This window comes from Hyperoodon ampullatus (assembly GCF_949752795.1).
Source record: "Hyperoodon ampullatus genome assembly, chromosome: 8".
NCBI lineage: Eukaryota > Metazoa > Chordata > Mammalia > Artiodactyla > Ziphiidae > Hyperoodon > Hyperoodon ampullatus.
The window spans coordinates 44,962,693-44,975,969 of NC_136921.1; the positions used below are offsets into that span (position 1 = coordinate 44,962,693).

The 13,277-nt window shown below is 34.6% G+C and overlaps 1 protein-coding gene across 3 annotated transcripts in view; it reads right to left on the reverse strand.

Moving 5' to 3' along the window:
* Window positions 1-2,476: 2,476 nt before the first annotated feature.
* The window catches only part of NAB1 (NGFI-A binding protein 1), a gene marked incomplete at both ends in the record, with an annotated part of 41,236 nt that continues 30,435 nt past the window's right edge, over window positions 2,477-13,277 (reverse strand). Inside the window, 4 exons of one of the 3 annotated variants that reach the window (XM_079710500.1) lie at window positions 2,477-2,565; window positions 4,130-4,246; window positions 6,329-6,491; window positions 8,690-8,779. In XM_079710500.1, coding sequence (XP_079566626.1) covers window positions 2,477-2,565; window positions 4,130-4,246; window positions 6,329-6,491; window positions 8,690-8,779 — 459 coding nt within the window. The remainder of the gene's footprint in view (window positions 2,566-4,129; window positions 4,247-6,328; window positions 6,492-8,689; window positions 8,780-13,277) is intronic. The other 2 variants (XM_079710498.1, XM_079710499.1) reach the window with 2 other exon arrangements.

Here is a 13,277-nt window from a genome sequence, read left to right on the forward strand (position 1 = left end):
ATACTACTGTGAGGAGTGCTACGCAGAAAGCTCTATAAACAGAGATATGTGGGGCACACAAAGTCTTTATTGCCACAGGAAGCAGCTGCACTCATCCCACCTCACCAACAGCTTTAATAGTCACAGAAATGCAGACTTCACGTAACAAAGTACAAAACAGACTTGGGGAGAAATGGTCCCTTGGACTATATTGGTTGTAATACTGAGGTAACCAATTGACCTTGTTCAGTGAAAATACCTCTAACACAATGAAAAAAAATCAACTAGTTATAACATCCAATTCATATATACAATTCAAATAAAAATATATATTATTTGCTTCAATGTATAGCAGGTTTAATACATTAGTGTTTACAAAATAAAAACTGTATTCTACTGAAATTTTTCTTGTGCTTCCCCCTTATCACTAAGCATGAAAGACCAGAAAAGTATGATACTAAGGAAACTTATTTATGGATTTAAAGATGCAGTTTGTGCGCTCATGAAAGATAAATATTAGTTGTAAGATTACCACATCTTTAAAAATTTTTGCTTATTAAAATCTACAAACTTGAACCATAAGACACAATTAAAAAAAACCCCACAGAATTTCTCAAAATAGATTAGAATACGGGAAACGTTTCATGAAACTACTGAGATACTAACCAGTTCTATGGCTAATATTAAAAACTGAACAATCTATGTAAATTGTATTCATACTATTTCTACGCACAGTGAACAATACAATCACAATAATCAATCTCAAGCTAGCAACAAAGTTGCAAGGTCCATAAAAAGCTTCTTCAGTGGGCAAAACACTATGATACAATTAAAACATTTAGGAAGGAAAAAAAGCCTTTTAATAGTATAAAAGTTGTTTACTGGTGTTTCTACTGTAAAGCTATTCTACAAATCAAAATGAAAAAGCAATTATATATGTGACAGTGATCAGAGACTACAGTGCAGACATTTCATCTAACATTTGGCTGATGAATTTTAGTATAATAGATTATAATTTAATATTTTTTACATAGTTATGACCTAGAGCAGAACCGAAAACAACACAAAAAACACATATTCCAAGTCAATACACTCTTCTCAGCAATATCTGGGTTTAGATGAATCTGGAGGAAGTAGGTAAAGCTGTCAAACATCTTCTCTTAAACCAACAGAAAAAATGTAAATTGGTAGAAGTAGTATTTGTTTTTCACTATGGATTCCAATGTGAAATTCTAGTAAGTATGCAAGTATGTTATTAACATTTAAGCACACCCTCATATATAGGCATACAACCCATTAATTAAATAGGGAGAATTAAAACAGATTTTCAAGTTAAAATGAGTTTTAAGAAAAAACTGCATTCATAAATCTGAAAAGTATACGAAAATGAAATTGTAAAATAAATAATATGTGTCAACTAAACCTCCATAGAAATATGCCTGCAAATGTGGATGCACTGATTGTCTAAACTTGTGATGGTCTGCATGGGAAGACGTTCCCCAGGGAGAGCCATCTAGCTTCTCTGACTCTGGTGTGTAGAGAAGAATTTCTGGATATAAAACAGTACTTTACTATATATTATAGCCTTTGTTAACAGTCACCATCCTTATCACATTTAGGGTTAACTTACTATGTATTAATCTATATAACACATTCTGAAATAATAATTTTAAGTCAAGGCTTTTACACATCTGTCCACTTGTTTCTAGTTCTCTGTCCAACTAATAGCTTCCTATTTTTGTTATACCTTAAGTAGCTATCATAAAATGTAACCTGGGTCAACTAGGTAAGAGAGGTTTTTCTACTCTATTGCTCATTTTTTGGACCTTACTCCAGTATTTATTAACTATGTGCCTAATTAAGCCAGTAAGAATGACATTTGACTACTAAGAAATGACACACTTCCTATTAAACAAAATCAGTTTTATCAGATATTAAATCTACATTTTCCTGACTTAAAAATTGAGTATTTGCTTTCCATTTTTCCAAAGCCATTGCAACTTTGTCAGTAACTACATCACTTAAACTTTCTTTTTTATGACTGCAAAGATTCTAAACTCTGACATACAATAATATTTACGCAAAACACACTTAAAGTAGACAATGAAATTTCAAGTAAGATAAACTGTATCCACACCTATTGGCCCAAACAGGTCTCAACATCTAGATTTTACTTCTATAAATTATACAAATACATTGTACATTCTTAAATAATTAATGCTTACAATATTAATTTGTAAGCCTTTCCACATAAAATGACTTACAGAGGAATGTGGATCAGTATTTCTGTTACAGATTATAACATTCTCTTAATTTTCTTTTGTGGCTATAGTTCTGTCTTCCTGGTTTCCACAGATTACTGTATCAGTCCTTAAGCTTTGGCTATGAAATCTGTTTGTGCTGAATGAGGCAACATTGGTTATTAAGGCTTATTTCTATGATGGAGCATTATCCTTAAATCTGATGCCATTTCCAGAGAACAGTGGGAGAATCATAGCTATCTTGAATCTTCAGGCTCTGTTTTGATGACTTTCTTTTCTAAAGTAAAAGCTGAGTGAGGGTAGTCTTTTAAAATCCCCAGGCTCTCTGTATAGAAAGAGAAACACAAAATGTATTGATACTTTAAATCAACGGTCACAAAAAAACAAACTCAAACAAACTTATAAACAAACCCCCAACCTCCAAAGCAAGCAGTATCAACTATTCATGACTCTGCAATTCCATATAAAATTTTTATGTTTACAGAGTTGAGGTTAAGAGTTTGGATTCTGGATTTATATTCCATTTCTGCCAATTACTAGCTGTATACATCTCTGGGCAAGTTACACACCTCTCTAAGCCTTAGTGTCTTCATCTATAAAATGGGGATAGTATCTATACAGGGTGATATGAGACTTAAATCATAAAATGTATGTAAAGCACACAGCATATAGAACCTACTGATTTTTATTTAATGCTTGGTCCAAAGTGATACATAAAATATATAAAATAAAACTGGTCACTCGTATACAACAGAGTTACTGTCTAAAATATTTACTGTCTATCAATGAAGACAGGAGGCAGAGAAACAACTTCCATGTTTAAACATGGAACTATTTTTAAAAGTTTCTCTAGCCATGAAACCTTAAGGTGGGAGAAATAGGGATAAAAGAATGAAGATTCTATTTTCCTAAGGACTCATTCCTTGGAGTTACATGAATAATTATTTCAACCTCAAACAAATACTACAGAATGACAATAAAATGTAATATTTACATGAAGTACTAATACTGGGGGATACACACACACACACATACACACACACACACACCTTAAAAAGGATTCTAGAAAAGTAACCAACGTTAATAGCTTATCTGAAATTAGGCAGTTCACTTTATGAATTCCCTTTCTATACAGAAATTCAGCATAAGAAGAGGAATAAAAATAGTAGCTACCATTTACTGAGTTCCCATCAGCCAGGCAATGCATATAGGCTATCTTGTTTAATCCTCATAACTATTCTATGAGGCAGAAATTATTTCTATTTTACAGATGAAACAACTGACTTCAAGTAACTCCTAAAGTTACTTTAACTCAAAGATTGGATGATACCAGATTCTTTCAAATGGTGTTGGTGTCTAATACTTTAAGTCTGTATAACTCATTTTACTTGGATAAAAACATGAAAACACCGAACTATAATAAGGAACAGTTTGTCCTTTTATGGAGTTCAGTTTATTTCTGAAATACAAATATCATCCCCCAAATGCAGCTGCAGGAAAAGTTTAGATTTTGGTACACAAGGTTTTCTTAGCAGGACAGCAAACATATAGTCCATATTATGAAAGGCTGGAAAAGGGAATTACATAACTGAAACCAGCCATTTATTATCTGGTTCAGTATTGTGTATAAAGTCACCATTCATGTAATAGCTAATCAAAATAATCTCAATCTTCAAGAGCTTTTCCCTGTCAGTCCTTTGGAATATCATGTTCTCAAAAAGACTGGCTATTAATATGGCAATCTATTACTTCCAAGGGGAGAAAACGGACTAGTAACATTATTAGTAATGACCCTTTTTTAAGGAGGGGGACAGTGGAAGTTAGGAGATTAGAATGGAAAGATGCTTTATTCAACTATTACTCCCTCTAATCACATTCCACATTCTCACCTGATGAGTGGGACTTCGCCTCACTGGAGTAATGTCTACTCAGCTCCCCATCCACCACAAAATGATGGAGTTGTCTGTTCTGTAAATTAGGCATTCGGAGGTTCAAAGGTCTTTCGCCTAACGAAAAGAAAAAAAAGCAATATGAGTAATTAAATACGCATCATGGTTTTTCTTAAAAATAAGTTTTCACAAATCGCCTGAACACTCCTTAGGAAATAAGTAAGGAAAGTCAACAGGCACTGGAAGAATTTAAATAGCTGGAGAAATATCTAAAATAATAGTTTAGGAGGAAAATGGCAACTCATGCTAGTCTCAAGATTTACCATTCTGCCAGGACATTTTGAAGAGCTAATCACAAACTAAACAAAAGACTGAGATTTCCAGTATGCACTCCAACTCTGGCAGATAATGCATCACCTCTGTAGGGCATTTTCTTACTAGTGCAACCATTTTACCAAGCCAGGTCATTAACCACATAACAACAAATACTACAGAGACAGAGATGGCTTCAAGCCAATTGCCCATTACTAGAACAACAACAACAAAACCTATGGCAAATCCACGAAAAAATATAATTAGAACAGATATGGTAAAAAAGGTTTCATATGCCAAATCATACTCTATCATAAACCTAAATCCATTATACTTAGCAAATTGTTGCCCTACACTGGATTATCCTGGGGTCACAAATTAGAGTCATCAAATCTTTCATTAATGCCTATGGATCTTAACTCCAGTTTTTTTTTTTTAAAATTAACTAATTAATTAATTAATTTTTGGCTGTGTTGGGTCTTCGTTGCTGCGCGTGGGCTTTCTCTAGTTGTGGCGAGCAGGGGCTACTCTTCATTGCAGTGCGCGGGCTTCTCGTGGTGGCTTCTCTTGTTGCAGAGCACAGGCTCCAGGCGCAAGGGCCTCAGTAGTTATGGCTCGCAGGCTCTAGAGCCCAGGCTTAGCAGTTGTGGCGCATGGGCTTAGTTGCTCCATGGCATGTGGGATCTTCCCGGACCAGGGCTCGAACCTGTGTCCCCTGCATTGGCAGGCGGATTCTTAACCACTGCGCCACCAGGGAAGTCCCTTAACTCCAGTCTTAACTGTCAAGGATGACTGGAGAAGTTAAACAAGACTTCTACTAAAAAGTTTCTGTAATGTTTTAAAAAGGAAGAATGTTCTTTGCCAGTACTCTGATCTGCTGATGTGTAATGTTTTACTCTATAGTTGAAGAATGCTGGTTAAGATGGTATTCTTACTTAGAAACAAATCTTATTTTTTTGACTACAGTAACCACTCTCTGACAAAAGTATAATAATACATAAAAAAAAGTCCTACAAAATTGTTTTTCTTCAAACACTATCACTATTTGAAACTAGAGGATCTATTTCTATACCTATATGCTATACATCTCCCTACAGTCAAGTGCAAGCTCCAAGGGAGCAGGAACTTTATCTTATTCACTGCTGCATTTTCAGTGCCTAAAAGTGTGCCTGGCACATAGGAGATACTAAAAAAATATTTGTTGAATGAGTGAATGACAATGACTTGAGATTTTCTTCACATGTGGATACAAAAAAAATGAAATAATTTTTAAAATAGTAAAAATGCTCATGAATCAAAACTTTCTACACCTGTGTTTAAGAGAACAATTTCCAAAGTATACACCACACAAAATATTTTCATAGGGACTACAGGCCAATGTGAAGCCTGAAAGACAAAATTTCTACAAGTCTCTCCATTCTTATACTGTCTCTTCAAATCTCTGTACTCTGTCGTAGTACTTTAGAAGCAGTCACCACATTCTCTTAGGAACCAAATGTTATAAATTTCAGACAAATCTGTTTATGAAGTCTAAAAAAATCCAAAGTTTTAATCTTTTAAAAAACGATAAACATCTCCCATGGAATCCATTTCTTCAGGAAAAATGATCTGTACTGTTTACATCTCCCATTCCCATCCACCCTCTACAAAATACATGTCAATCACATGTGCCAGCTATTGTTTAGGGATAATAAGGTTAAAAAAAAAACTCTACAAGTTATATTTGCAGGAAGAATTCTTTCCTTTTTAGAAAAAGGGACAATTTAAAAATAAATTTTGATAGAGAACCTATAAAATATCAAGTTTAAAAAATCAGCAATTTTTTGTTTCCCTTGGAAGTGCACAGAGTAGCTGGCTCTAAAGGTGTGGGTCACTCTAAAGATGTACCTTGTCCATCAGCATTATCAGAAGTCAAGCCATTAGGGCTGTGCTCTTCTGAGCTTTGCCTGTAAAGTCCTGCACACAGTCTTCTTTCAGCATGCTGCAGTCTGTCATAGCCAGCTTGGGTGCAAAGGAACTCCATCTGCTTTGCCATCACCTTTTCAGGCTGCTAGTAAGTAAAGTGAAAATAAAGTAACTAAAACATTCTACGTTTTTTAATGGTTTAAAGATGCCAATTTCAGACTGCAGCAAATATATTTAGTAGTCATTAAAATTAGTTCATACTTCATGTGGTATACACGTTCCATAAATATGCACTGATGTCTATATCATCATGTTAAAACACAGAATGTTAGATTTTGTACGAAAGGAGAAAAGCTTTCTGCGCAAGCCTGTAAAGAGAATTCCATTCTAGCTCAAAAGCAAAATAACCTTAGCTTTGTTTTCTAAGATACCGAGTCCTTTTAAAGATTTTTTAAAAAAGGAACCTCAGAGCAACAGCAACATCTGTTATAAACTGCTTCTAAAACACAGGGCGAAGTCTTGGCATTTTTATTTTAGGATCTGGCACTACACAAACTCTGATATGATGACAGTGTATTTGAGGGAGAAAAGGTGTAAAACGGCTGTACAGAAGAACAAGACAAACACACCTCCCTCTAAAATTAAGCAATGCAAATTATGCAGAAAAACATCAGTGCCAATGAGAATCTTCACCTTCATCATGGAATGAAACTGCAGTATTTTCCAACCCATCATAAAAAGACGTTTTAAAGTACACAATTAGTTGGCTGACATATAAATTTATCTCTACATGTGTTCTCTAAGTCCCTTCTCTATACACTGCTCTTAATTACCTATGTGTGATAATACCTATGATAGTCAAAGCAGTGATATTCTGCCAAGGAGGTAATAGTCAAAATACACAGACAGGAATCACTGCCATGCTATAAAGAAGAGCAATACAAGGCATCTACTATATAAAATTATATATATGTTACAAACAATCCTGATTCACAGTAGTAAAAATCAATAGGTGAAATATATTAACTCACAGAATAGGATGAAAGCTTATACTATTATTCTGAATCAAATAAACGAATGGATAAAGAAGATGTGACACATATATACAATGGAATATTACTCAGCCATAGAAAGAAACGAAATTGAGTTATTTGTAGTGAGGTGGATGGACCTAGAGTCTGTCATACAGAGTGAAGTAAGTCAGAAAGAGAAAAACAAATACCGTATGCTAACACATATATATGGAATCTAAAAAAAAAAAAAAGGTTCTGAAGAACCTAGGGGCAGGACAGGAATAAAGACGCAGGTGTAGAGAATGGACTTGAGGATACGGGGAGGGGGAAGGGTAAGCTGGGACAAAGTGAGAGAGTGGCATGGACATATATACACTACCAAATGTAAAACAGATAGCTAGTGGGAAGCAGCCGCATAGCACAGGGAGATCAGCTCAGTGCTTTGTGACCACCTAGAAGGGTGGGATAGGGAGGGTGGGAGGGAAGAGCAAGAGGGAGGAGATATGGGGATTTATGTATATGTATAGCTGATTCACTTTGTTATAAAGCAGAAACTAACACACCATTGTAAAGCAATTATACTCCAATAAAGATGTTAAAATAAAAAAATAAATAAATAAATAAATGAGATCAAAAGGAACCATAATTTCAATCCATTTAAATTTGTAACTAATTAATTAATAAAATTTCAGTAAGATTTCTGAGGGGGGAATGTATTTTTCATCCTCTTAACGTGAAAACACAAAACTTGGCACTACTAAATCTGACCAAAAGCAGTCACTAGTGAGAAGATCAACAGGAATAAAACTTACAGTACTTTCTAAAAGGCAAAAATGACTTTTTAAAATGTTAATTTCTCTGTACACGATTAAATAACTTAGCAGCAAAAGCACCTGAAGCTACATATTAATTAATTTTTCATTATACATGAATTGAAATGATTCAACAATAGTTACAATGTTGACTATTAATATATTATTGAGAACTAGAACTATTTTATCTCAGAGTTGTATTACACACATAATCAACATGGCTGTTTTCCTGGTATCAAGTTGCTTCTTTCTTAAGTAGAGAATCTGTATTAATTCCTACAAAACTTCAAAGAATAAATAAGTAGCAGATGTCGGGTTCTGCTCACAAAGCAAACTAAACCTAGTTGATACTGCTATCTCACTGATACAGCTGTGGATCAGATGACATTGTAAAAACAACCAGAAATAAATTCAGTCTTTGGATGAAACTGAATTTAAAACTGAAGCTAGTCGAAGCAGCCATTTATTTTTTAACCTACAGATGCTGTTATGAAATAGTAACTGGTGGCTGACGTTACCTGTGAACTAAGAGCAGCGAGTTCCTCACTCTTAGCTTTAGCCTGCTGGAAGAGTGTCTGCACAGAGTCCTGGAAATCTGGAAACCCATCCTGTGGGTCAAAGAATATGTCCTTTTTACTTTAAAATAACCATATTATCAAAAACTCAGAAAATAAAGTAGAGAAATCCACCTTAATCCTATTACCTGAATAATCGTGATTAAGATTTTAATGTACAATACTTGATTTCAGTCTCTCAAGGTATAATTACCTTATTTCTACAGTTGTAACCTCAATAAAAACATAAATGAAAAAGATTAAAAAGTTTACACATCCACAGTGTTTTACACTGGAACATAGATTTTATGATCATTGATAATAATGATTATATAACATTTCATCTGGTGGTTTGACAGTTTAATCACTATCTTCATATTGGACTTTTAGATTATTTGCCTTATTTTTGGTTTTATGAAAAACACTGCAAAAATATTTTCATGGAGACAGCATTTTCCATAGTTTAGATGATCTAATATAATAGGTTCCCAGAAGTAGAATTAGTGCAAAGGGATGAACATTTTTATGTCCTTTCCACATGTTACTCAAGGGCCTTTATTGCTTTATTGTATCATAAGCAATATATGACAGTTTTCCTTGCCAGTACTGGGTGTTGTTTTCTTAATTGTTGCCAATTTATACTTTTGTTTTGATAATCAAAAAAATTTTTAATTTTGTATACTATAGTTGTATATACTTATATTTTACTTTGTGATTTCTTCTATTACTATACAATTCAAAAAGACATTCTCCTTTAGAGATTTGAGAAGTACTCAAATCTACCCTCTAGTTTTCTAAAGCTTTATTTTATTGCTTCTTTTGTTTTTTAAATTTAACTCTCTATCCCATCTGGAATTTATTTTGTTATATGTAATGTAGTAAAAGTCCAAGGTAAATTCCCAATCTGAATTTCTGCAGAATTCTTCCATGCTGACTTGTGATTTCTCCTTTACCAGTTCAAAGGACATGCGATAGGGCTTTGGAATTAGAAAGACCTGCACTTGTGTTCCGATTCCACCACCACTTACTAGCTACATGACACTGGATGAGTAACTTAACCTTTCTGAACTTTAGTTCCTTCATATGAATAATAAGGATAAGAGAACCTATATATTAGGGTTGTTGTGAGATAAAGTAAATGAGATATTGCCTTTAGCATACAATAACTGCTGAGTATCAGTGTGTATTCTTATATATTCTTATTTATATGTATTCTTATATTAACTAGTATATCCTTATATTAAACATAAGCATATTCTTTTTTTTTTTCTTTTTTTTTTTTGCGGTATGCGGGCCTCTCACTATTGTGGCCTCTCCCTTGCGGAGCACAGGCTCCAGATGCGCAGGCTCAGCGGCCATGGCTCACGGGCCCAGCCGCTCCGCGGCATGTGGGATCCTCCCGGACCGGGGCACGAACCCATATCCCCTGCATCGGCAGGCGGACTCTCAACCACTGCGCCACCAGGGAAGCCCGTATAAGTATATTCTTATATTAAGTAGAGTGTACTTGGGGCACTGTACTCCTGTACAACACTTCAACTTAAGTTATTTCCATTTTATACCATACACACACACACACACACATATATGCAAATCCGTTTACTAATTTTATCAAGTTTTTTTTTGGCCTGTTTAGTGCTCCACATGAAATTTATAACTACAAACATCACGATAGCATGGTTTTACTAACTTTACTGAAAACTACTCAAGGAACCCTCAAAGACATTGTCATTAACCTCCAAAACGTTTCTCTCCTTGTTTGATAAAGCTGTATATTTGTAGCAAAGGGTGAATAATGAAAAACTGAAGTTGTTATATAATAACAGAGCAGAAAAAGTTGTAATAATAACAAAATATGTACCTTATTTGAAATATGAAACACTGGTTCAAAGATTTTCCCCATTGGGGTTTTTTCAAAAAATTATTTCTCCACTGCAAATCTCATGTTTTCAAATACTTCATCTACCAAAATTCATTTCCTAGGTAATAATTAATTTCCCATTTTTAAAAATTCAAAGACATGAAATAATTAGAATCAAGAGCAAATAAATTTAACATCTTGAAATAGTCTTATGTAGCTCCATGGTGGGTTATACAATCAGCCTTTTTAAATTATTAAAAATAGCCACCTTTCTAGGCCCCTACAAGACCAAGGACCCTGGGCTTAGAGGAATGTATAGAATATAATCATTAACTGAGCTAGAATGAATTTTATACAAGTGTATGTACTTGAAATCTAAATGAAAAGTGCACTTTTCTTAGTCATTCCATTTTTCTCCTAAGAATTTACTTAGGCCTAAAAATCCAGCTTTATCTTTAACAAACTCTCCTTTAATTTAAGTTCTAAAGTTCAGTGAGGCAAGCTAGTAGGAGATTTAGAAAACAACATCAATAAGAGCAGCTATCATTTTTCAGGTGCCTACAATGAACCAGTTCCTGACTATGTTCTGTAATTTACTTATATTGTCTCATTTAATCCTCACACAAACAACCCTGGGTTTCCCTCATTTTATAGCTACAGAGATTAGCTTCAAAGCCTATGCTAAAATCACAAAATCCTTGAGTTGCCACCTTTATGAGACTCACAACAGTAGATAGGGGCATTTCTTTTATTTCCTTTACTTTAGAAGACAGATCCAAAAAAATATTGCTGTGATTTATGTCAAGGAGTGTTCTGCCTGTGTATTCTTCTAGGAATTTTATAGTATCTGGTCATACATTTAGATCTTTAATCCATTTTGAGCTTATTGTTGTATATGGTGTTAGGGAATGTTCTGATTTCATTCTTTTACATGTAGTTGTCCAGTTTTCACAGCACCACTTACTGAAGAGACTGTCTTTCTCCACTGTACAGTCTTGCCTCCTTTCTCGTAGATTAACTGGCCATAACTATGTGGGTTTATTTCTGGGCTCTCTATCCTATTCCATTGATCTGTGTGTCTATTTTTGTGCCAATACCATACTGTTTTGATTACTGCAGCTTTGTAGTATAGAACTACCATATGACCCAGCACTTCCACTCCTGCTTATATATTCGAAAGAAACAAAAACACTATTTTGAAAAGATACATGCACCCCAATGTTCACAGCAGCATTATTTACAATTGCCAAGATACAGAAGCAACCTAAGTGTCTACCAACAGATGAATGGATAAAGAAGATGTGGTATATATATATACAATGGAATATTACTCAGCCATAAAAAAGAATGAAATTTTGCCATTTGCAGCAACATGGATGGATGTGGAGAGCATTATGCTAAGTAAGTCAGACAGAGAAAGACAAATACTGTGTATCACTTATATGTGGAATCTAAGAAAATATAACAAACTAGTGAATATAACAAAAAAGAAGCAGATTCATAGATATAGAGAACAAACTAGTGGTTACCAGTTGGTGGGGGCATAATATAGGGGTGGGGAGTAAAGGTACAAACTCTCGGGTATAAGACAGACTCAAGGATATATTGTAAAACATGGGGATATAGCCAATATTTTATAATAACTCTAAATGGAAAGCAACCTTTAAAAACTATATAAAAATAATTTTTTAAATAAATTTAAAAAATTCTTTAAGAAAATTTTTAAAAATGGGGGTTACCACAGTACCCAGCTAACTTCAGAACAATTTTAAAGAAGCAAAAAGTTCTTGAAAAACACTCAGCAGAATGCGTGGCATGCAGAAATTAACCCAATAAATGTTTGTTACTGATACTTATTAGGTTAACCCAAAAAGCCACCAGATTTAATCAGAGTAAAACAATAGCATGCTGTAAGTGATATTACTATATCTCTGTGATACAGGGGGAATAAGATAAATTTTAGAAATATTTACATAGTATAGATATCTTAGAGAATGAGCTAGGCATTTAACACTAAAACCACCAAGAGAATATTGATTATATTGGTGGGGAACTATTTTAGTGAAAAAACAATGGAAATCTAGAAACACTTGTTTATTCACTCAATCTTGTTTGCCTAACAGGTTCTATCCTCTGAACTCAGTGATGGGGATACAATGACTCCTGCCCTCCCGACAAATACAGTGTAGAAAGGGAAATGGACAAAGTGATCCAGAGCACAGGGGAGTCACTGTGTCAGGGAAGGCTTCCCAGAGGGCATGATGTCTTGGTTGAGACTTGAAAGAAAAGAGATCTCTAGGGAAAGAGAGCAGCTTTATATAAAGGCCTAGAGGCAAAAAGAACAAGATACCCTTGAGAAACTGGAAAATACTTAATACGGTAATATAGGTAACACAGGGAATACACTAAGAGGGAGTGGTCTGAGAAGCTGGAAACCCAGGGCCAAATTCTATGAGGCCTTGTAAGTCATGTTAAGAATTTTAGATTTTATCCTAAATGCAAACAGAAGTCCTTGAAGGTCTAGGGAAAAGACTGATCAGATCTGCATTAGAAAACGCAATCAGAATGAGATGGGGACAGTGTACTGGGGGAGGGGGGTCCAGGATGGTGGTTAGAGGGCTGTAGTGAAGACAGAGACTAGTGGCCTAGTCCCACACAATGGCAGATGCAACAGAGAAATACAAGAATTCC